This window comes from Meleagris gallopavo, chromosome Z (genome assembly GCF_905368555.1).
Source record: "Meleagris gallopavo chromosome Z, MGAL_WU_HG_1.1, whole genome shotgun sequence".
Lineage (NCBI taxonomy): Eukaryota > Metazoa > Chordata > Aves > Galliformes > Phasianidae > Meleagris > Meleagris gallopavo.
The window spans coordinates 67,960,778-67,985,552 of NC_139435.1; the positions used below are offsets into that span (position 1 = coordinate 67,960,778).

At 34.8% G+C, this 24,775-nt stretch overlaps 2 protein-coding genes across 4 annotated transcripts in view; one reads left to right on the forward strand and one right to left on the reverse strand.

The window, feature by feature from the left end:
- Window positions 1-24,775, forward strand: part of IFT74 (intraflagellar transport 74) — a 32,626-nt gene that overhangs the window by 3,273 nt on the left and 4,578 nt on the right. For all 3 annotated transcript variants that reach the window (XM_085212667.1, XM_085212666.1, XM_085212668.1), the window contains 14 exons: window positions 187-285; window positions 439-499; window positions 999-1,058; window positions 2,041-2,102; window positions 10,273-10,411; window positions 11,339-11,401; window positions 12,310-12,453; window positions 13,088-13,128; window positions 14,252-14,331; window positions 17,860-17,913; window positions 18,700-18,797; window positions 19,724-19,850; window positions 23,308-23,471; window positions 24,046-24,171. In XM_085212667.1, coding sequence (XP_085068793.1) covers window positions 187-285; window positions 439-499; window positions 999-1,058; window positions 2,041-2,102; window positions 10,273-10,411; window positions 11,339-11,401; window positions 12,310-12,453; window positions 13,088-13,128; window positions 14,252-14,331; window positions 17,860-17,913; window positions 18,700-18,797; window positions 19,724-19,850; window positions 23,308-23,471; window positions 24,046-24,171 — 1,318 coding nt within the window. The remainder of the gene's footprint in view (window positions 1-186; window positions 286-438; window positions 500-998; window positions 1,059-2,040; window positions 2,103-10,272; window positions 10,412-11,338; window positions 11,402-12,309; window positions 12,454-13,087; window positions 13,129-14,251; window positions 14,332-17,859; window positions 17,914-18,699; window positions 18,798-19,723; window positions 19,851-23,307; window positions 23,472-24,045; window positions 24,172-24,775) is intronic.
- LRRC19 (leucine rich repeat containing 19) lies at window positions 2,277-8,848 on the reverse strand. The gene is made up of 5 exons (XM_085212669.1): window positions 8,747-8,848; window positions 6,031-6,123; window positions 4,258-4,768; window positions 3,866-4,072; window positions 2,277-3,606 (listed from the first exon to the last, which is right to left on the reverse strand). Exons 2-5 carry the CDS (start codon window positions 6,112-6,114, stop codon window positions 3,281-3,283), a joined length of 1,128 nt encoding a protein of 375 aa, XP_085068795.1. The 5' UTR covers window positions 6,115-6,123; window positions 8,747-8,848; the 3' UTR covers window positions 2,277-3,280.

Below are 24,775 nucleotides of genomic sequence, written 5' to 3' on the forward strand. Positions count from 1 at the left end.
TTATGACTTTTTCTGGCAGAGCTACTTTAATTTTTCCTTATTTATACAGCTTTTCTTAGAAATAGTTTATTGGAAACATGGTACTGTGTGAGAAAGATAGTGTTTCCGCATCGCATGGAGTAAAATTTTGTTTTTCACTATGTTTTAGTTGTATACTTAAATGTAATTTAATTTTATTTTTTGCAGAAGCAAAACCAGTGAACTCACATCAGAAATTAACAAGCTGCAGGAAGAAATAAAAATGTACAAGCAAGAGAAATCTGCTTATTTGTCATATGAGAGAAGGTGAGCTCTGTGGCAACTAATATAAAGTTAACTTTATCAGTCACCAGGCTACAGTGCAGGCTTCAAGGAACAATTAAATTAATCTTTTTTATTATTTCATTTTTATTATGTAACACTTCCTGTTTTAAATTTGGCTTCTTGTTTTGTATTCAGGGCAGAGGCTTTAGCTGGTGAAATCAAAGAGTGGCAAGGTCAGCTAGAAGACTACAACATGGTATGCTACATTCAGCTTTTGATACTGAAAACACATTTTGCTCTTCTTTCCTTTGTTTACTACTGATTTTGCTTTGCTTCAACTTCTTTTTTCATTGCTGTTTCTCCTTAAAAGTGTAGTGGTTAATAATGATGAGTTTATTCAGTTGCCAGAAGAGGAAAAAGTAGCTAAGGAGAACAAAACAAGAACTTTTAGTATGTATTAGGATAAGCTGTTGCATATGCAATTAAGAAATGTGTGCTGTACAATATTTGAGTTTGCACAGCCACGTTAAATGAGAATTACTTCTATGAACTGTGTATTATCTGTTCAGGTTTAAAATTCAAATTTTTTCTGTTTGCAGTAATAGATAAATACTGTATTTTCATGAATGCTGTATGAATTGCTACTTATTTTTCTGATTTTTTTTTTTGCGTGCTTATGTATGTGTAATTATTGTTGTCTTTTTTATTTTTAATAAGTGAGGAACCTTACAGGTTGGAATTCTGTCTATTTTCAGGTTGTGGATCTACTTAACACCAATACAGACATAGCAGAAGTGATTCGTGAATACAATTTGGTAAGAATTAGGATATTTGCTAATTTAATCAATGAAATGGTAAATATTAGATGTAATGTTGAACACGTTACATATATAGAAAAGCATGGTACTGATTTACAATATATACTTTCTTCTCCAGTTTAAATTGGACCGAAATCTTAGCAACATCATGTGTTTGCAGTGAGACAGCTGTCCAAAGTATGGACAGATGATAGTGCTTCTGTGATGATAGTGAATCTGTGTCTTAAATTTCAGAAGGCTGCATTCTCAACTGAAATTGCAAGTGTTACAATACATTGTTTATCCAACTAAAAAGCATAGAACACTATGCATTATGAAAGGCAAATTCTGCACTGCAACTTAAAGCTTGCTAATGCTCTAGAAATCTCTTCTGTTTTCTGTCTTTTAAATAACTCCAGTCAAGTCTGTGATGCGGCCAATGACAAAATCAATCAGTTTTGTTCTTTTTAATTTTCTTAATTTTCCAAGAAAGTGAGACAATTTATACAAGTATTAAGGCCTTAACAGCATTAAGCATTTTCCATTTCTTGAGGTTACTTTTTCTGTTATTTTGGCAGCTTGAAAAACCACCTATATTTCTTGGCCAATTTTTTTTCTTTTCCATGTTTCACTGAAAAATAAAGTTTCATTGTCTGTGACATAAAGAGAAGAGTGCTCTGTTACATTTGCATTCTATCTGTGGGCTTAAACACTATTTTACTAATGAATACCATAGTAAGGGTATGCAAATTGGTTTGTTACAGACTCGATTGCACTTGTTTTTCAAACACTGAGGTGCAGTGGAAGACTGCAATTTCAGAAACTGTTTCTTCAGGCCAGCCTGAGAACACCTCTGGAGCAGCAGGCCTCTGCTCCTCCTTTCTCTGTTGCATTCTGAGCAGCTTCTTTCTCCATTACAGAAAACCTTGAACTTGTACAAACAGTATGTTTTCTTCTTATATAGTATATTCAAATATATATTTTTTTCTTTGTTTTCTAGTTAAAAGTTCAGAATGACCGAGATGCTCAAAGTGTGGATAAAATTTTCACAGAAAGACAAGCGTAAGTACACAAAGTATATGCCTGTCAAGTACTGCCACCTCTTTACCTGAAAACAGTAAAATGGAGAAGCTACTGAATTCAGAAATTTGTCAGCAGTGTAATCTGTGAAACAAATGATATACAAATACTTTTTAGATCATATACCAATATCAAGTCAAACCTGGAGTTTCTGTCTTTAAATTCTTCTGAGTAGTTGCTATGATGATAACTTACCTTGTCATCCAGAAAAAGGTGGGTGGCATAGAAGTCTCCTGGTTTATAGAGACCTACTTATGGCAGATTGTGGATGTTGTGTTGTAGTAGCAGAGGGGAAAAAGTAAGAATAAGTGGGGACTAGAACAGCAATTCCTGCCTGTAAGGAGGTATATAAAGAAATATGTATATATAAATGAGTAAAGATGTATATAAAGGAAGTGAGCTGTTTGCAATAGGAATTTGTAAGTCCTGAGAACAGTTTGTGTGGTGATAGGCTGAAAGGGTGAGTTTTAAAATAGCAATTTGTCATCTAATAACTCATTTTTCACTATTATTGTGGTTTTCAGCAGCTCATAAATATGTCTGATTTAACTCTAAATACATTTCTAAGTATTAACAAAATGTGCAGAGACTTGGTTTGATCAAGATCTAAGGCACAAAGGTGTCAGATAAATGGTGCTGGTTATCATTTTACTGTATGTAGGCACATTTAAGTTGGCCTACTGATTCAGTGTAAATATTTGTAGACATTTGTTTTGCCTTTAAACCATTGAGCTATGATGCCGTTAGTTTGGGTTCAGTCCCCCGGTCCGACTGTGTTCTATTTCAGATGTTTTAAAAAAGGGCTTTTTGTCTTTGACTTCATCTTTATAGTGTCAGTAATTATATCAGGCTCACAACCTGCTTTTTAAGGACTTTGTCATCTTAGGCAGTGTACAGTAAGCTCTTTTCCTCCTGTATGTTATAGTTTTTTTTCTAAAACATGGATGATCAGTATTCTTTCATGTTTCAAAATATTTGCTGTGACGCTAACATGTGAACATGATCAAGTTTTTAATCTTTACAATTCGTGCAGCAGTACTTTGTTACAAATTTTTTGAGATGCAAGGCTGCTTAGGTTCACTTTGTACTGTGTTTAAATAGTGTAATGTGGAAGGCTGAAAGGGTAGAAAAGTCAGTTCATTGTCCACTGTGTTAAGATATTAGCTCTGCTCAGTTACATAAGTATCTATATATTTGTCCTCAATAAATCCATCTTCCTCAGGTTCAAAAGTGTTAGTTTTGTCAAATATTATTATGGGATCCTCATTGTTTGTATCTGATACTGCAGGAAAAGAACTCATGTCTGCTGAGAACTCCTGTTCAAACATCTCAGGGCCGTTTTCTTCCAGACGACGGTGTTTGTAGCTCATCAAATACTGATACCATGTTGGGCATTTTATGGCAGTAAAAATCAGGAGTGTAGTGCTTAGGACAAACCCTAGCACTCCCACGAGGAAGGTCCAGCTTTTGCCGAGAACTGGAAATTCTTTTCGAACAGACAGAAGAAAAAAAATAGTTATCTTTATGTGTAATATCTGAAAGAACTCTAGTATGAATTTCTTAATAGTTAGATTGAGAACACATAAAAGATGATGGGGGGGTAACTGAGTTATATAAAACCTGAAAATTCACTTGTTCTAATGCTTTGATGAAAGAGTAACTGTAGTGGGAATGTAAAATGTATGAATTATGGAACAGCAAATAAAACAGATTGCAAACAGTGAAGAGAAACAACGGCGTATTACCTGCATGTGTTCCATTGTTTCCAGTGATGTTTGAAGTCAGAGCTGTTAGAAAGACTGTGCTTTGATGTTTAATGGCATAGGTGGAAGGCATAGTGGATTCTTCAGAAAGTTTTTCAATTTCGCAGTCAACTAGTTGAATAGTTGCAGTCTTGATAGAGAATTTTTGCTTTATGTTTGGGAATGTACACACAGTGTTGTTTTCATTTTCTGTGAATAGGAGCAATAGAGATCGTTTGTAATATCGCCAGCTAACTGGCATTAAGATCATAAAAAAATCAGTGATATCTAAAACACAGAGAAGTTGATGGTGAATTTTATTAAGATCAGGAAAAAACTTAAGGGAAGACTGTGTGAGGCATCAGGTGTGAAATGCTGCTCTTACGAGAACTTACCCATTGTGACATTAGAAGCGGTTAGCCATATTTGTAAATCAAGGAGGCTACAGGAGCAGTTCCATGGGTTTCCATTTAAGGTAATTGTAGTCAATTTAAAAGATGGTTTTATATGAAAAGATTCCAAAAGGTTATTCTGCAGATTCAAAACTCTTAGATTTTTTAGAGAAGAAAATATATCTGAATCTAATTGAGTAATCCTGTTGTAGGAAAGATTCAGCACTATCAGTTGATATAATCCTGCAAATGCTGCTTGATCAACTGTATTAATATAATTGTTGCTGATATCCAGAATCACAAGTTTTGTCAAACTGTAGAAGCTGTTATTATACAGTAGAGTAATCATGTTTTCATTCAGATAAAGCTCAGTGAGGTTAGGAAGCCTTATAAGAATGTTTTTGTCATTGTGTTTTAAAGTAATTTTATTATTTTTGAGATTTAATTTAGTAACATTTTGCAACAAATTAGTGGGGATGCTAGAGAGGTTCTTTCCAGACTCATCACAAATGACCTGTAGAAAAAAGATAGTATCAACAATTAAAATACAACAGAGATGTCCATTGAAGGTGTTCCAGTGATAACTGTTAATGGGAATAAAAGGATACTTTTTAATGGCAGCCGTTTGAAAGAAAAATTCTACTGGTATACGTGCTGTTTTGTTAATGCTTTCCATAACATACTTGTAGATTAATGATACAGGCAAATGAACTGTCCTAGTGTGTAAGGACCTGATGGTCAGGACACTTAGTTCTTAAATTTTGATAGAATTGCAAGACTTATGTGGTTACCATTCTAAATAGAACTGAGCAGGCATGCCATTTTGTTGTTCTTAGATCTATATTGAAATTGTGATGTGAGGGCTGACAGTGTAGAAAAGGATTCCTTGCCACATAGTTAAGAAAACACCAAGCAAGGGTGACACAGAGAAAGTGGATTCAAGTCTAAGAATTAATTAAAATTACCTTTTTCTAATGTATTATTTTATTTCAGAATAGCTATGCTTACTACTGAAAACATCTTTGGAACAGGCTTTCAACCATCTTGAGCACTTAATTTTATTATATTATATTACTATAGCATATATATATTTTATATATATATATATATATGCTATAGTATAGCATTTAAATTAATTTTGATTTTTCTGTGCTGAAGCTTAGCATTGCTGTACTCTTTTCAGGTTTGAGAGTGTTTATACCTTGAAACATTTTTCTCTTCTGAAAAAAGTAGATTTCCTAATGCATCACTGCAGCTTACTGCAGTTACTAATGCATTACTGCAGCGTTTGTTGGCAGGGTACTTGCACTGGATTTAAATGAGATTCTGATTATTAGGAAGAGATTGGTTGTGTTGTTTCTCCTTCTAGTCTATGTTCAAACTGTTACTGCTGAGACCAGACTGTATCTAGTTTGCGTTATTAAAAACAAATTAGATTAAGGGTCTGTTCTGTACTGTGTATATCCTTTGCGAGTTCTTTTGTCAAATATTTTGAAAAAATACTATTTGAAATAATATCTTAAAATATCTTAAAGTAAGGAGTACTTTTAAATATCTTATGCACATTTGATCCTGACTTGGGCAAGTTTTGACACAATGTTGCTCACACTTGAGCAGTTTTTGAGTCTTGTCCTGTTGTGATTTAGGCCTGTCCCAAAGTGGCAGAGAGAGATTTGACCAAATATACATGTTTTAGTGTTGCTCCACCACTTAATGTGATTTCCAGGAGCTAATTCCTATTTCACAACAAACTTGGATAACTTACACATAACTTACAGTTTGAGAAGTAATGTTGCAGTCAGCAGTGACTTGATTCCAAAGCAGCATTCCAGCCCAGATTATGAGCCACGAGAGTTTCATCTTCAGAGTCTAGCAAAAAACAACGCTTTTCAATATTGAGATCAGACTCATGGAATCATACAGTGACTTGGGTTGGAAGGGACCTCAAGGATCATTGGGTTCCAACCCTCTGCCAAAGGCAGGGTTGCCAACTGCTAAATCAAGTCCTGGTTCAGGTTGCCCAGGGCCTCATCTAACCTGGTCTTGAACACCTCCAGGGATGGGACATCCACAACCTCTCTTGTGGTAACACCTCACCACCTGCTCAGTGAAGATATCAGTGTAGTTGTGGTTTAACATACGAATAAATAGTAACTCAGTACATTTTGTTTTACACAAATACTGTAAAATGTAAAATCAACAGAAAAAACATGTTATCAGCTGGAATGCATTGAGCTTTTCATGGGCTAGGGCAAATCTAAAATCTAGTGGGCAGTACCAGCAGACAGAAAATTGTTTGATCTGAAGGTTAATAGACAACAGATTCACAAATGGAATAGGCTGATGTATACTTAGTAATATCCCTTTAAAGCAGCAATGGGTACTGGAGGACCACGATAGGAATTGACTGAAGAAAGTATCCCGGCTTTCACGCCCTCCCTAAATAATTTCTTTTGTTTCCTTTGATTGAGGCAGAATGCTGTATTAGATAGATGGTTTATTTGGACAGATAGCTCATATATTCTTATATGAATTAACAGGGTTTTTTTGTGAATTTTTAATGATTAGATCTTCTAATCTCTTCATTATCCATAGTATAACATATGACATATGTAGTGTCCTTCTGTTTTATGAAGGCATAGCTGTTGCTAAGGAAGTATGCTTCATTCTCTTGTGCTGGAGTTTTTGTACAGATTTGTTCCATATTTTTTGAGAGTTGGGAAGATTTTTTTTTGATAAGTATTCTCTGCAGTGTTAACTTCTCTCAGAAAATGTAAAACATACCTATCTTCTTGTTTTAACTGGCCATGATTTGCAAGATCTACTAAGCAGGAGTGTTAAATCTTGACTTTTACAAGTTAAAGTGATCTACGTTTATGCAAGATTTGAAGTAGAATTTTATGCTAAGAATAGATTATCCCTTTTGTGATGTTTTTAGTCTTTTGTGTGTAAGAAGTCTCATGGAGAAAAGGTAATAGACTGAGTGAAACCTCAGTATCTCCTTCCTACATTTCAATCTTCTAGATTAAAGAAGGTCAAAAAACAAGAATTGAGATATTTGCTTAACGTGCTTCTTGCAGAGTGTTCACTGAATTTTATAGGTTCCAATCTACTTAAGGAAGCTCAGTTGCACAAATAAGGAAGAATATTAAATGTAGGCGCCAGACAGATTTAAAAGAAAAAAAAGAAGAAATATATCAATCCTAAAAAAGAGTGCCACAAAGCCTTTGATAAACCGGGAGTAGATGAAGTCACAGGCCAATCTGATCTGATTGCTTTTGTGTGTTTGTATCTCTGAGGACTGGCCTCATTCACCTATCTGACTCATTGTGTACACTTTTATGACTTCCTCAAAAGAGGAATGTATACTCTCTGAACCATTGAGTATTTTTGCTCTTGTTGGAAATTTGCATCGAACACAAAAAGACACAGTAAGTGGCAGGGATGAGGGTACTAGTAACAGCAGTGGTAGTATGTTGCTGAATTAGGAACTGTTGTAGTCAAAGGCTGCTGGTGTCTTGAATACTTTTTGAGGCAGTGGAAAACATGCTGTGGTTTTTGAAAACTCCCCATATCAACTGTGTTTAAGCTGGAACTTAATGGCACACTTGAGGAGATACCTCCTCAAAGATGTTCAGAAACTGAGCACTGCATTAACCATGCAGTCTAGGAATGCGATTAATAGCATTATCATAGTTTTCAGATTAAAATATATATATACTGTCATTAATAGAGTGAGGAAAAAATATTGGATATTATTTTAAAAGATACTCAGTCTAATCTAGTAATCTAATAACAATCAAGTTAACAATGAAAATTAATTTAAATGTTTTTTATAAGTTCAAGGAAAGAGTTAACGTATCTGAGTAACTGGGATGTGCCATTAACAGGAAAAATCACTTCTGTCTAAAAATTCACTGCAAATATGTCCAAGTCAAAATACAGTCCCCATTCTTTAACATCTATAGAGTTTTTCTTACAAAGTTGATTTCCTGCATTTATATGGAGGAACAGTTGTAAGCAACAGAAGAACGAGGAAGGATCTATGATTTTAGTTGCAGTTTAGCTTTTCAGTAAAACCAAAATTGCTGCTTAAGGGAATTATTTTGGAAAGAAACTGAGCCTTGACATGTCCTCGTTACTTCAACTCCAAAATGTTTTATTCAGAAGATTTCCTTGGAGAATTTTGTGCAATTTAAACCATTCAGTAGTAATGAACTCCTGTTGCTTTTGTTACATTTGTGAATAAAATAGCAGATCTGGGAGGCAATGAGGCCCATGTAATCAGGTACTGTGGTTTTTAGAAGTGAATCAGGCTGTACTCTGGCTTTTTAGTGAAGCACAATTTACTTAACAACTTCGTACATATAAGGTTCGTAGCAATTCCTGAACTTTTAATGTATGTCAAGATATATTTATTTCCAGTCTAGCAGAAAAGCTTTAAAAGAAAACCTTTGCCTACATTTTGAATAAGATGTGCCACGTGTCTTACCTTTCTGTTGCTTCTTGGAGCACCATATACCCACACAGACTTCTCAATGCACTGACAAGAAATAGTATCATGTAACAGCACTTGTTTTTGTTGTTTTTTTTTTTTTCAACCTTTGTACCTAATGAATAAGCAAGCCATGTAAAAAAAAATAAGGAAACTGGAATATCCTTAGCAAAAGATTGACTAGGTTGAGTAATTTTGTATAATCATCTTCAATTTAATTGGTTCTGCAGCCAATAGGAAAGCCTGATGGTAGTATGCTCAAGTGTCAAGTTCCAGATCATATAGGAAGCACTGAGTTAAAATGCCACTGGATATTTACAAGCAAGATGGATTATTGTCGCTTAAAGAAATGTTGGAGATGGATAAAAATTTGTACTTTTTAATGTTACTTGTCAGGAAATTAAGAATTTTTTGAGAGATTTGCATACTGAGGTAAAGAGCTGTGCTTAAATAGTTGCTTAAGTCTCTGTTAAGTTCTTGTGGTTTAGAAGCATTGGAAAAAAAAAAACAAAAAACAACCTGTGGAGTGTTATATATCAAGTTCATTATTTATAAAGATTACAAGCATTTAAGGGCATAGGCTGTAAGTCAGGAAGAAATCCCTAAGAAGAAAAGGAAGATACTTGTTCTGATCAAAACTTGTTCTGATTAGCACCAGAGGGAATGGTTTCAAGCTACGGCAGGGGAGATTCAAGTTGGACATCAGGAAGTATTACTTTTCAGAAGGGGTGGTCAGGCTCTGGAATGGACTGCCCAGGGAGGTGGTGGAGTCACCGACCCTGGGGGTGTTCAAGGAAAGACTGGATGCTGTGTTGAGGGACATGGTTTAGTGGGAGCTATTGGTAGTAGGTGAACGGTTGGACTGGATGATCTTTTAGGTCTTTTCCAACTTGGTGATTCTATGACTCTATGATCAGAAACCATGTTTATATGCATATTTACAAAGACAGTGTAGTGATACACAAACATTGTGTCCTGTAATTTTTTCTCCTAATGGTGCTTATTCTGCAGGCTTCATTCTACCCAGTGTATAGCTTGAAACTAGAAAAGATTTGCCTTCCTCTCATTCTCCACTATGTAGCTGAGTAGAAACCTTTTTACTTCAGTAGCTCTCTTTTGTGTTGATGCTTTGATTTTTTTACTTAATATCTCAGAATGTTTTGTGACTTCCAAGCCTCAACACTATTTCAGTTTCCGTAGTAATATAGTGTTATGCTCCTTGAATAATGAATCCTTTGTGACAACCATTGCTAATATTTTTATTGCCTCTTAAAAAAGCACTGAGCTTTAACTTTCTTTCAAAACACAACTACCAGAGACAATGCATAACAGCTAAGTCAATCGTTTCTAGTCTCATACTGAGGTATCTAGCCCAGAGTCTAAATCATTAAACACTAGAGACTTACTGCAGGTAAAGGTACTATTTTGTAATGTGTCTTCTCCTACTTTTTATATCAGTGGGGTTGGAAAAATAGTAGTAGAAATAGACTTCTAAAAGTCACAAGAATGTGCTATTCTTACAGCACAGAGAAGTTCATTCAAGCTGTGGAAGAAAATATCGAACATGAAAAAGTTGCAGCAGATGACATAATAAAAGACATGACTGAGGAAAATCAAGTTAAGTATATGGAGATGAAGGCTGCAAATGAAAAGTTGTCCCAGGTTTGTTTATTTCTTAGTATTTAACCTAAAAAGTTTCTTACTTTGGCTCCATTCATTATAGGTACAATTTAAATATTAAAGTAAAAACTGAGTAATACAATAACAAACTTGCCAGTATATTGATCAATTGTAGGAGTGCCTGAAAAATACATAGAAAACAAATATGTTACATTTTAGAATTTCTTAGAAATAAATTGAGTTCATCATTTTCTTTTTGAAGTTGAAGACTGTTTAATCAATGGATATACAGATGGTATGTGTGTGTGTGTGTATCTATGTGTATATCTATATCTATATCCAGGAGCTTGGCTAATATAATTTATATTGGAGAAACAAGAGAAAGTCACTCACCCTGTCCTGGGCTCGCAAGATGAACTCCTGATGGAGCAGACCTCCAGAGAGATCCTTCCCCACTGGCAGTCAGCTCTTAAATGGGTCTAGAAGAGGTGGAGCCAGGCTCCACCCCTTCCTGCAGCACAGGTGAATTGCCTTCACCTGTGCTCCTGTGGCTGACTCATTGCTCACCTCAGGTGATCAATCAGAGGTTCAGGTCATGATTCAGCAGCCCCATACAGAGACCAACAAGCAGATTTTAAGTCTTCTGTACTGTTTAGGTGCTCAACCACATGGGAAAAGTGAACAAAAGGTAAAAAGCAATCACAGTGGTTTTATGTGCACTAAAGCAAATTTTTTTCATCCTTTGCACAAGAATAAATCTGACTTTTTTCTTTTTCTTTTTTTTTTTTTTTTGCTTCTTGTTCTGTGTCTGTGAAGTGAATATAATACGTAAGCTAGTTGGAGAAGCTGAGCTTATCCAAAGAAGATGATGTTTCACAGCATTTTCTGGATACTAGACTGCAGAATGAAAAGTAATTTAATCAAGTAGTAATTTTAATCTAACTCTTGGTGTTTTTTTTTCCTGTTTAGGAATTGATTGCTCAGCAGCAGGAATTGGATGCATTAAGCATAAAGGAGATGTCTCTGAGAGCTGTATGTATGATAAAAACAAGCCTGACTACCAATGTTTGCATAATTCCACTGTAAAAAATTAATACCCTCCTCTTTAAATTTTTATATGCTATAGGATTATGCCTTGGAAGTGGATGTCAAAGCTGTCTCTCTATTTTCCACCAATCATTTATAATGTGTTGTGGGTTAACATGTTTTTACTAGATCTCAAAAACAAAATTTGGATGGCAGTAATGAGGTTTCCTCATTTAGTTGTCAAATGTTTTGTGACTTTTTGCAGTTATCCTCTGAAGATAAATGTGAAATTACCATTCACATTCTTAAGAATTTGTGATATTTAATTTTTCAACATGATTTCAGGATGTGCGAGAATTATTTTCTTCTTTCACAATTGTGCTGCAAGTGAGTGACATTTGAGTATGAAATTTAAAGTAGTACCTCCTAAAATATTTTTTCTCCCACATAAACAACTTTTTTCATACGTTGTTAAAATACTAAGCAAAAAGTTTCTCACATTAGCTTTCTTACAGATATAAAAGGATCTATAAGCTGAAACATACAGTTGTGTCTGTCTTCCACAAGTATCATTTTTGGATACCTGCAAACATTTTTCAAGTCTTTTGGAATGCTCTATATGGTTTGTGTACCCTTAGAAATTATAAAATAGCAGTAAGCCTAATCAGAATGTTGGCCTGAGGATGAACTCTCAGAGCAAGAAATGCTGACTGGTATATTCCACTCAAAAAAAATACAATGTTGATTCTAGATTATAGAGTACGTTCTTTATACTACCTCTGTACTATTTGTAACAATCAAGCTTCACTTTCTATATAGAGACAATGAGCAGTGCTGTTCAATTAGAGCATAATTTCTGCAATGTTCTTTTGCAGTCTGGAAGTTGCTAGTAGGTGCTTTGTTTTTCATAACAGGAAATAGCACACTCCCAGGTGAAACTGGAGGCAGTGCAGCTGTGTGAAAAGCTCAGTGAGCTTGAAGAACGTCGGAATCAAATGATTGCTGAGGACAAGAACATGGAATCTCCACAGGAGGAAAGGGAGAGATTACTAAAGCAGGCAAGAACATAAAATCATATTATTTAGTGGAATCTCTGAGTCAATCGGTATATTAAGGAATGAGAATATTTGAACACACTTCTCTTTGAGTGTTGTTGTTATTTGCTCTTTAACTAGCACAAACCGTGTGATTATATACATGAAGGGATGAAGAGATGTTTCGGGTTCAGCTAAAACAAAATTATCACAGTCAACTTTTCATCTGGTTGACTTTTTCCAGTTCATCGTTTATTTTGGTATGATGAAAGCTGATCCTATTTACTGTAGCATAACTCCAGACTATAATTTTGAGATGGCTTACAGATGTACTAATCAAAGAAAAGTTTGTTAGTTTACAAGGAACTTCACTGTATTATAGAGCCTTTCATACGTGGGTTGTTATATTGAACATTACTAATGAGTGTATCACATAGTTAAGAGAGTATTCAGAAAGCTAAGGAGCACTTGGAAGAAATCAAGCATAGATTGTTCCTGTTTTATTCAGTGAAGAACTGTTGCTGAATAATGTGGCAGCAAGTTTTCATATGCCGAATCTATTCTCTGCTGTAATGAATTAAGAAATAATTTTATAGATTTTTCCTTTCTTCATTTGTAGATTTTACTTCATCTTCCAAAGCTGTACTTTTTTTTACAGGTTAAAGAAGATAGTCAAGAAGTAGCAAGCATGGAAAGACAGTGAGTAATCCCATTTTTTTGTTGCTACACATTTCATTTAGCGCCTAATGAGAAATAATTAAATCTATCACATATTCATCACATGCTGCAACCTCTACATGTGTTAACTTTCCCCAGGGAACAATGTATATTCTGCTTCAGCTAAGTAATTTTTGTAGTGATCAACAGTTTAGGTCTGCATAAAATATTACAAACATGCCTTAAGAACAATAAGTTCTTAATAACACTGACATAAACTTCTTTAAGATTGTAAAACAGGTTCATCCCTAAAGAGTTATCCATTGTAGATACGTTTAAGTTTTTCTTATGCTCTCTTAAGACTTTAGAGTTACAAAGTTTTTTTACACAGATTTCAATTCTGAAGAGTAACTGGGCATTAATTCTTGGTTCTTGGATACTATATCTTTTTTATGGTTTGCCGTAAACTCTGGTTGATAATTTTTGTCATTTTGAGCCTTATGATTTTTTTTTTATTTACGGAAGATTTGAAATGATACCTTAACTGTCCTAGAAACAATTTAACATTCTTCTAAGCAGTATTACTGATTTTAATCATTGGTAATTTTTAATGCATTGACAACTTTTGATTGGTTAATAAGTTATTTAACAGAGTTCTTCATAATAAAAACTGACAGAGAATTGTATGTAGAAAGTTACAGAAGAATGTTTGAGGTAGCTTTCTTTCTCATTTTGACGGATTATGTCATACAATGTTTAATCTGGCAATTTCTTAGAAGATTTTAGTGATCACATAGATTATTTCTACATTTTGAAAGGTAATTTTGTTGCAGTTTGCTAATTACATTGCATCTCTTGTTAATTACATTGCATCTCACATAGTTGAGTCTCTTCCAAAACTGGCCAGCAGAGGGGCCAATTGAGTAAGAGAAAAGCTACTGATGACTCACAAAAAAGGTTTTAATTATAAAGAGCAACAGTTCTTACACCTAATGTAGACTAGCCACATTACATATACCTTTCATAATAATAGTAATTCTAATATTATTTTGCTTTTGAGAAACTACATTTTGCTGGTTTGATTCTAATACTTCTCTCTATCTTAAAAAAAAAAAAGTAATTTACAAAGCAGTTTTAACTTTGGATTTCATTATCTGCTTATTAGGCTGGCAGATGTAAGAAAGAAAACAAATCATTTTAAAAAGGTTATTCAACAACTTGACATGGATTTGGAGAAGCATCAAGGTAGGATCAGTTCACAGTGATGGTAGGTGATGCAGACCTGCATCTGGAAAATATATCATGTCATGACATATGTACTTGAAACTTCTGTGCTCATGCAAATATTCATTGTTCACCATCAGAACATGGGCGGGTATCTAGAGCTGCAGACTTCTCTTTTCGCAGAAGCTGAAAAATGAGAAGCTGAGAAAGCAAGAAATGACAACACGATGATAGGAGCATTCATCAAGTTTGTTTGATTGGTAAAACTATCGAATTGATAGTAGTACAGCTGTCTGGCTTTCTGTCCAATTTTTTATCAGTGAATGTGGAATAAAGAATGTTTAAATTGTTGCTAATATGCAAAGCAGCCAGAACTCAGCTATTCTTTTATCTGTCTTGTAAAGGTCTCATGCTGATGTCAGCAGGGAGGGCTTGGGAGTTGCCTGAAAATGTTGTTAGCTTCGAAGCTTATCTCCAGCAAGCAACTGCTGTAGTATATCAGGCTATGTTAGATCTGGATTTGTACTAGCACTGAAAGTTGTAGTTGTTAAAGAAATAGCTTACACTTTAAACAGCTGTGGAAGATTCTCTTTAAAATGGGAATTCCATAGGAAACCTTCTAATTATAGACAATTCTGTTTATATAGATGTTACAAAAATATGTGCATATATTTTGAATTGTTTAGCTTCTATAGAACTGATAAATTAATGTGTTTGGGAATTTTTTTACTTTATGCATTTTCATTAGCAATAGTGAATTTTAACAATGAATTTCTTCAGAGTGAATAAGTGTTTCTAAAATTGAGTGTAAACAAGTGTTATGTCTACCATCTTTTGCATTACAAAGTATTTCATAGTTTTCCAGATATTTCATTATTTTTTGTGAATAATTTATAGAGTGTTTTATTAACATCTCTATTTCCATATTCTATTTTACAATCCTGCTCTTATTTTTTCTTTTTTTTTTCCCTTCTCTTGTGCAACTCTCTTTGGTTTTATTTTTATTTCTTTGGAGAAATGCATAAGGGTAGAATTGAATTATTTTTCACGATTTATAGTTAGATTCACATATTGTGAGTTATTCGTTACTAATCTGTACTTCCTTCACCTTTCTAGAAAAAAAAACTTTCTGTTGGAAAACAGGATTTAAAGCATATGTAGGAGAAAGCACATGCTCTCTATCAACATGTTAAGTAACAGTCGGATATAAAGAGTAAAGCTACCTTGTGATCTTGAAAGAATTTATTGAGTAACAGTTTGTCACTATGTTATTGGAGAAAATAAGCCTGTCTTTCTAAAAATAACATGTGCTTAAAAAGTAATGTAGAAAGGGTCATTCAGCTAAAGGCACTGCAGCCCATAAATTTCATTCAGGCCTTTATGTGAGGACAAGAAAAAGCTTAGCTTTACTGCTGGCTTCTGAAAAGGGTGATTTTCTGCTAGTAAAAGTCCAAATAGCAAGTGAAGATCTCAGGTAGGTAAACTTAGGACAGAGGAATATTGGTACCACCCCAATGGGGCTGAATGTTTCCAGATCGGGCTCCATCCAAGGGATGGTGTTTTAGTGGGCATGGTACCGATGGGTTGATGGCTGGACCTTCTGATGTTAGAGGCCTTTTTCAATCTTAACGATTCTATAGTACTTTGATTCTCGGTTTAAAGCACTCCAGTTGCAAGTAGCTACAGCTTTTAAGTGGGTTCTGTCAGGTCTACTTCAATGTAATAGATAAGGGATAGTCAAATGTCTTGTATGTCTATGAAAGGGGCAGTGTGTTTGAGTGGGAAAGCATTTGCTTTCAGAGTTTGGCTGTCCTAATGTTTGATACTGCTCCTGACATGTTCATACCATACAATCTGGCTGTGCTGACGTTGTGCTAGTAATCATATCATGGAATGGCCAGGATTGAAATAGACTACAATGATCATCTAGTTTCAACCCCCCTGCTATGTGCAGGGTCACCAACCACCAGACCAGGCTGCCCAGAGCCACATCCAGCCTGGTCTTGAATGCCTCCAGGGATGGGGCATCCACAGCCTCCCTGGACAACCTTTCCAGTGTGTCACCACCCTCTGGGTGAAAAACTTCCTCCTAATATCTAACCTAAACCTCCCCTGTCTTAGTTTCTAACCATTCCTCCTTGTCCTGTTGCTCTCCACCCTTGTAAAATGCCACTCCCCCTACTGTTTATACACTGTTTATACATAATGAGTTGTATTCTTTTGGTTTTTATCTTTTGTTTTAAACTTTGCTTCAGCAGAAGGATTGTGTGCCTATAGCAAATTTATGGAAATGTATAACATGTAACTTGATTGTGTACATGAATCGTGTATGTGGCAACAAAAAGAATAACCAATGCATTCATAAGTTGGTAGCAGAACTAATAATTCTTTTATGCATTAAGGCACCTCAGATTCTCTCTTGTCTTATTCTTTGTCCTTGAAATTCCTGACCTCCCTCTTCCACCCAGTCTATTCCTGGCTCAGTATTTAAATTGCATATTTCAAAACATGGGTCTTCCATTTTACTAGTATACTTCACAGCATCACAGAACTGTAGGGGTTGGAAGGGGCCTCTGGAGATCATCCAAACCAAGCCCTCTGCTAAAGTACATTCCTACAGGAGGTTGACCAGGAGAGTGTCCAGGTGCATCTTGAATATTTCCAGAGAAGGAAACTGCACAACCTCTTTAGGCAGCCTGTTCCAATGCTCTGTCACTCTGACAGTAAAGAAATTCATCCTCGTGTTTGTATGCAGCATGCTGTATTCCAGTTTTTGCCTACTGCCCCTTGTCCTGTTGTTGTACACCACTGAAAAGAGCCTGGCCCCATCCACTTGACTCCCATACTTTAGATATTTATGAGCAGTGATGAGATCCCCTCCTACTCTTCCCCAGGCTCAGGAGTCCCACACCTAGTCAATTGCTAGAATGAAAAGACGGACTGAATTTTATATTGTATTATATTCTTTGCTCCTAATAGACTGTGAAGAATGTGTTGGAAAAGATCTTTTAAACATAACTGTAGAAAAATTTGTGTGTTTCATTCTCCTATCCCATTGCTTGTAGAGTTTCCCTGCTTATTTTTCCCTGAGATTGTCACACTGTAGCTTAGAGGCTACATGTCCTAATGAAAGTCCATTTTAATACAAGACAGTGTCAGTGAAATGGCCAATATGTTAAACAAAGCTGCAAAAAGTTTAACAAATCTTGGTACCTAAGGACAGGAAAGCACTTTTTTCTATTATTGAAATTCACCTTACTTCAGAAAAATCCTGCCACCTTCCTTTCTCAAGCCAAGTACCTATCCTACTCTTATTTATCAAAAATTCTCATTTCCAAAAGGTTTTTAAAATTACATAGAGACTGGTTTATTTAGATAATTATCTTTTTTAATATAAACGTATATATTTTTAACCACTTGATGTGAAAATATTAAATGACATCGAATGAATTTTCTACTATTACACATTATGATTTTTTTTTTTTTTTTTGGACATTTTATCCAGGACTGAGATGATAGAATGTTAATTCGATGTTACATCTCTTGTAGGTGAGGAAAACTGGAAGTATAAGGAGCTGAAGAAGAAAGAAGAAAGCATGGACAGTAAGTTATCTACTATACATCAGTTAGGCATAGTCAACATTAAAATACAGGCTTTAATGTATTGTTAACAATAAAAATAGAGCTGAAGAGAAGCTATCTCCTAGTCTTTGCATAGAAATTTGTAGTCTGTTTCAGGACAAGGTAATTGATATCTTAAGGCTTGCAATACATTTGCAAGTACTCAGAACGTCTTTCAAAACTTTTCATCAAACATCATAGGAACACATTACAGCTGTCTTGTCAGATTCACTTGCACGCTTATAAGAATGACCACAGAAGACTGAGAAGTAGCAAAAGGACAATAAACAACAAGAAAGAGATAATGCCAGATGGATAATAGTCTCATGTCTTTATCAGAGTTTGTTGTTTAGTTCAAGCCATTGGAGACAGTAAAGTTGCCTGTTACCCTTACTAGCTTGCCTATTTTGGTTGCTTTCAGAAAAATGAAGACCAGCAAGCTGGACTGGACATTCAAAAAAAGTATCAAAAGTGATAGTGATGAAAGTCCTGTCCTCTGGAATGGAAACACTCACCTTAAACCTCATGGTGACATCATATCATTAGGCAAATGTGTGTATAGGGAGAAAACATGGCTGTTTTTCATTCCAACCCCTTGACAGGTTTCAAAGACTGTACCACTTGCTTTTTTTAGTAGACTGCTAATATCAAAGTAGCCTGTCATGTACATCATATCTATTTAATATAAAGCTTCAAGAGAGAACTACAAGGGCTTATGATGCATCCCTGTAAACACCGGCCTTCTTTATCATGTTTGTTGATATGTAGATTTTCTTGAAAATTTTGAGGAGGTGAAGAATCAGGAACTGGATCGAAAAGCACAAATAGAAGCCAGTATTATTGCACTTCTGGAGCACTCAAGTAGGGTAAGTGCATTTTCCTCTTCCTGTCTGAAATAGGTGTTTAGAAATGTGGAACAGTAGAATGAATGGATAAAGCAAGGTGATGTTTTTAGTATTTTTTTCCCAGTAAGTATCTGAGAATTACGTATGCATAATAATCTCTTATAATGACCGAACAAGACAAACTACCACATATAGTTGTAGTAAAAATACGTATTTAATTTCTCTTTATTTCTGGGGAACAACTTTTGAATATTTGTGACCAGAAAAACAAGTGCATATGTACTTGTACTAGGACGTTATTCTATTCATTATAAACTTTTCAAACTAGAACTGCTGCAGTGCTTTGTTTATCTAAAGTCTATGAATATACTCAGTTCAAAGATACTTTGTCACCACTAACCAGTAAAACTGGTAGTATTCCAGTTGTCTCTCTGATGCATTTAATTATGTGTGATATACCCTGCTATGTAATATTTCATGTAAATACTTTGAAAATTGCTCCCCCTTGCCATCTGCCTTTCTTTGCACTTTCAAAACACTTTTCCTGTTAACATTTTTGGTTCCTGTAGACTTTTTTTGTTGTTGTTACAGAAATCTTTCAGCTGAGTAATGCTTTGATTATATCAACACTGTAATTGTCTCTTGTTTCAGTTTAGTACACTGTAAGGAATATGTTAGGCAGTAACACTTGCTTTAGAAGAGATTGATATGGCAACACAGTTTATCCCTAAAACTAAAAAGATAAACTTTTGTTTAATCTTCATTGATTTAGCACTACATCTTTTACTGAAAACTGACCGAATGAAAATTCATTACATTTAAATCGTTGCACTGTTTCAGTCTTTGTAGTAGAAAAGCCAAATAATAGACAGAGGAGACTTTCAATTGTCCAGTTAACATTTGTAGATTCAAAGATAAAGTGTATTCTTGTTGTTGGTAATGCACAGAATGTGAACCACATGAAACAAATTTCATCTGTTACCTATCAAGAGTTGAAGATTATGCAGGAAGACCTCACTTTCAAATCAAGTGAAATGCAGAAGTCACAGAACACTGCTAAGTATCTGATTACAGGTGAGATCAGTAATGGATTTTCAAATTCATTCCTTTAAAAACTAAAAACTAAAAATAACTTAAGTTGTTACATTAATAATTATAAGATCAGTGATCTATAAATCTTGTGAAACACTGTGTCAGGTTGATAAATTTAAACTCATGTGAGTAACAGGTTATTTATTTTTCTCAAAAGTATTTTGTTTATTCTTATCTATAAATCATCAGCTTGTTTGTTCAAGTGTATTTTAAATGGATATATTTTAATATATATGCATAAAATTCCTTAAGCTAGAAGTCTAATGTTATTAATATTCACCCTGAAATAATTTTCTTCACAATCTAACCATTTATTATTTGTAAATGTAGTTCTTAGTAGCACTTAGACACAGACTGTCTAAGTCTAATGGGGTCTGTCCCAGGGGAGAATTATCTCTACCACAAATTCACATTCTCAGGCTTTGATTTTGCTAAGTGAATATTAATTTTTTACTTCATTTTGGAAATATTCAAACACTTAAATTTTAGGAATTTGCAGGACCGTGCTTTCAAAAAGCAGACAGTGCTTTCCTTTAATATCTGCATCAAGTATCTATTTAGCTCTTTATTAATACAGTTTAGAGTGGAATTCTTCTCGTAATTTTAAGCCTTTGCCAATATCATCAATGGTTCAGCAAGCTTTCCCTTATTTGTTTGGCTGAAAGGAAGGGGAAGGAATGAAGAACTATAAATCTTTTTGTTAGAAGGCTATTACATGCTGGACTTGTTAGAAATTTTCAAAATGGGAGCCTATGCTGTAACTGCAAAGCAGATATTTGTAAATTTGTTACGCAGAAAATATTACAGAAATTGATTATTCTGTTGTCCATTTGTACATTTAGCATTCACTTGCCTGCAAATACGCACTTTGTGGCTCTAGCTTAGTTTTAAAAACGGATCCAGACATTACAGCTTCTAATAAGACTTTGTTCTTTCATGTGAGTAGCAATTCTTACATTTTACAGTATAAGGAAACACAAGCAGTGTAGAAGAAATGGAAGAACATAGTTCATTCTGTGTGAGGGGAGCGAAGAAAGCTACAGTATATAATTTTCATCAGATAATTTAAACAACTTAGAAGTAAAATTCTGAATGCAAGCAGTCACAGATACTATAACATGCAACTTCAGATTCTGTAAAAAATACAGTGACTGTTCAGTTTGCATAGCTTCAGTTCTTCTTAGTCCCTGATTTATAGTACAGTCATCTTCAGGATTATTTTATTGTTATTAAAACCTGGATTTTCGTGCCATAGCAAAGATATGAAAAGTCCATCAGCAGAGTAATTAAAAAAAAAAAAAAAAGGCAAGAAAGGAAACCATGAAGAGTAAACAAAAGTGCTGATGGCATAGTTTCCCAAAAACATTTCCCTGGGTCACCATAGTTTGGTCTCAGAGTTTGCTACTGTGTACACACTGCCTGCGAGATGCTGCAACTGCATGGCGTATCAGAAGGAACTGGGCTGCATCCTCTTCCTGTCACTTCCCTGAGAGAAGTTTTGAGTTTTTTTAGGTTTGGTGTTTTCTTTTGTTTTCACTGAGGCTGCTGCTAGATAAGAATAAAATTTGCCCTCTCCACTTTCTTTCCTTTTCTCCAAAAACTGTGAGTGGGTAAGTGGAGCCCATTGCTGAGTCACCGTAGATTTGTCAGTACACGGACAGAAAAGTCCTTAAAGGCATTTTGGCACATGTGATATTATTACATATTATAAATTCCATTAAGTCAACAATTTTAAAGTAATAAAATGTTAATATTAGTGCAACTGTATTAAAAGTGAAAGTGTTGTGATTAGATCTAAGTAAGTATTTAAAATCTAAAAATATTTTGCAGCTATTTCCCTCTAATTTGAATTTTTAATATACTTTTATTTTTTTGTGGTTTTAATGCTAAAGCTCTGGTTTATAGAGGTTCATAAGTATTTGTTTGTTTTTAACCCACCAGTGCCATAGAAATGAGAAATAGTGTGGTGGTCTGTTCAGTTTTGCTTTGGGGTCTCACACTGACCAGTACCAGCCACCACCAAGTATAGACAGTTATAGAATATTCTAGAAAGTGTTTTCTTAAGTCCTTTATATTGGAAGGATGCGTAAACATTGAATCAAAGACAACCAAAGCAGTTCCAACCCTTTATTTTTAAATCCTCCTTTTTGCCAGAATGGAACTTTTTAGAATTTATATAAATGCCTTTTGCATATAAAGGACCCTTTCAGTTTTACCTTATGGAAGGAAAATTTACCTTAGGCTCCTCTGGGTATTTGCATGTTCAACACATGTGGTTTATTTTTTTTGTTTGTTTTTGTTTTCAAATCATTTAATTTATTATTGTGAGCAAAAAATTTTGAATCCAATATTTCACTCTAAAGAAATGCATATATGGCATATCTACAGAGGAGAAGAAATGAATACCAAAATCTTGTTCTATTAAGTTTTTAATGAGGTAAGATTTTCCCAAATAATTCTGCTAAGGAAAACATACCCACAGTTTCTGGAAAAGTGAGCTCTTCCTCTTTCACACGTGCATTTCCACTTCCTTCTGCTGTGGAGATCTCTATTGCCTTGGTTAAGTTGGGAAAAAAATATTCCTACTCTTTTCCTAGCGAATAAGCACAAACCTGAATATGGAACATGATGCTGAGCCTGTGCCAGGAGTTCTCATGTCTTCCAATAGCTCACTTTGCCCAATGCTTTAGAAAGCAGAAAGATCTGCATTATTAATATTCTGAGTGAGGCACATGTCATGTGAGCTCTGTCATGTAAGACTGCATATCCATGTGCTTAAAATTGCAACACTATAAAGAAAACAGAAGAAGGAGAAGGCAGACAGCTGTCCAAAAATACATCTACCTCTATCTAGACCTTCTATTCTCCTAGAAGACTCCTAACTTCGTTCGTTACCTGTATTGTTCCTTTCTAACCAACTGTCAGAAGTAAATGCTGTGTATTATCTCACATGCTCAGTTTGTAAGCTGTGGCAATTCTTGTTTCTGTGGCTATATGGAAGAATTTTCCTTGGTTGAGTCAGTGTTCAAAGAAAAACTGGCAATTTAATCTCATAAAATCTCATATAGAAACAAACAAAAAAAGCAGTACCAGACTAAAAAAACTAATATAAACAGATCTTTAAAATCACATTATTACAGCCAGCTTTTGGTAAGGTATTCCCACTGCTTTAAAACTTTAAATTGACAGATGCTACAAGCAACTTTAAAATAGAAATACTACACTGTGATACAGAAAATCACTGTATTTCCATTATTCTTCACTTATGGAATATGATACGATAATTCATTAGTTTGGAGCTCAGGATGATTGTGAATATTGAATTTTGTACTTTCATTCACATTAACGTTTCCATGCATGTCAAAATCAGGGAGATTGCAGGAGCCATTTATATTGCTCACATAAAAAGTCACTAGTGATTGTGCATTTGGTGTTACAGAAAGCCAGAAGCTGCAAATGGACTTGCAGAAGATGGAACTTCTGGAGGGCAAGATGACTGATGAACTGGCTTCGCTTAAAGAGAGAATTGAAAAAACCACAGCAGATTTGGAGGTTTATAAAGATCTGCCAGCTCTGAAAGCATCAGGAGAAGAGAAGAAAAAGGTAATAATAGGAGTGAAGCTTGGAATTATACAGAATATATGGGGATGTTTTTTTTTTACAGGCACTTAGAAAACTGTAATCCACACTTACTAATGAGGTACATGCGGCAGCTGGATACCTTCTGATAACTTCCTTCCCACAGAACTTCCCTTTTATTTTACTGGTTCTTCTGATCTTCTCTGCTGTAACTTATGACTACCTGTAAGCTTGGATTTAGCAATCTAAACAAAACTCACACTAAAAAAGAAAATAACTATGTTGTCCATAATTTGCTTGGAAACAAACTTCATGTAGAGCAGCTCCTATTTCACTGGTGATAAATTTCCTACAAATTCTTAATTCTTGGTATTCATACTTGTCCAGATAGAGTACTATTTGGACTTACAACTTGTTCATAACTGTTAAATGTTATCATTGTGATAAGGCATACATTGTTTACAGAAAAGTAATATAACTTCTTTAGGAGTTCTAAAAGGAGAAGTTACCATCTTGAAAGTTGAATGAAAATAATTTGTCTCTAGCTCAGAGCAAATAAATTCACCCATTCATCTGTTTGTATTTCTTTTTCAACTAGAGACTACAGGAGGAGAAGGAAAAATTAACAAAACTTAGCCATGGTTTCAAGAAAATAATGGAAACTTTGAATGCAGAATATGAGACCCTAAAAAGAGAGCTGCAGGAGAGTGAGACCTATTCTCAGGTACAGCTCACGCTATAGATCATCACTTCTGTTGTTTCTATCCCAGTTTCATTTCCTCACACACATGAAGCATTGTATGAACTGAATCAGTTTACTCCTTCTTGGGAAGAATTTAAAATACGCATTGCAAATGCATAGCCAAATTTTCCAATTTTAAACAGAAATTAATACTGTACCAATAAATTTATTGTAAGCTTTGGATTTCAAAATTATTAAGCATGAGTCTTTCAAAGCTTAGAAGTTTTGAATACTTTAACTGTTGTCATCAGTTTTGCTCAGAATTCTACCCCTCCCCCTCGCAAAGTTTTGAGAACTCTTTTAGGAAGAAAGTAAAAAGAAAGAAAGAAAGAATTCCCATTAGTTAGATCAGATCACTTTCCTTTTTGAAGTTCTGCTGGTAAGTTTTTTCTTTGCAACATACACTGTTATTTTCTTTTCATAGTCCTTGTGCTCTTGGCAGTATGCTGAGCTTACAGGGTTTGTTTGGGCTTTCTTAAGCCCAAGCAACTTCAGTGTATGTGTACATTTCAGAAGTGAATCACGAAGGAAGCTGTTTTCAAACTTGTGAGCAGCTCTGATTCTTCCGTTATAAGCTCTCATTAAT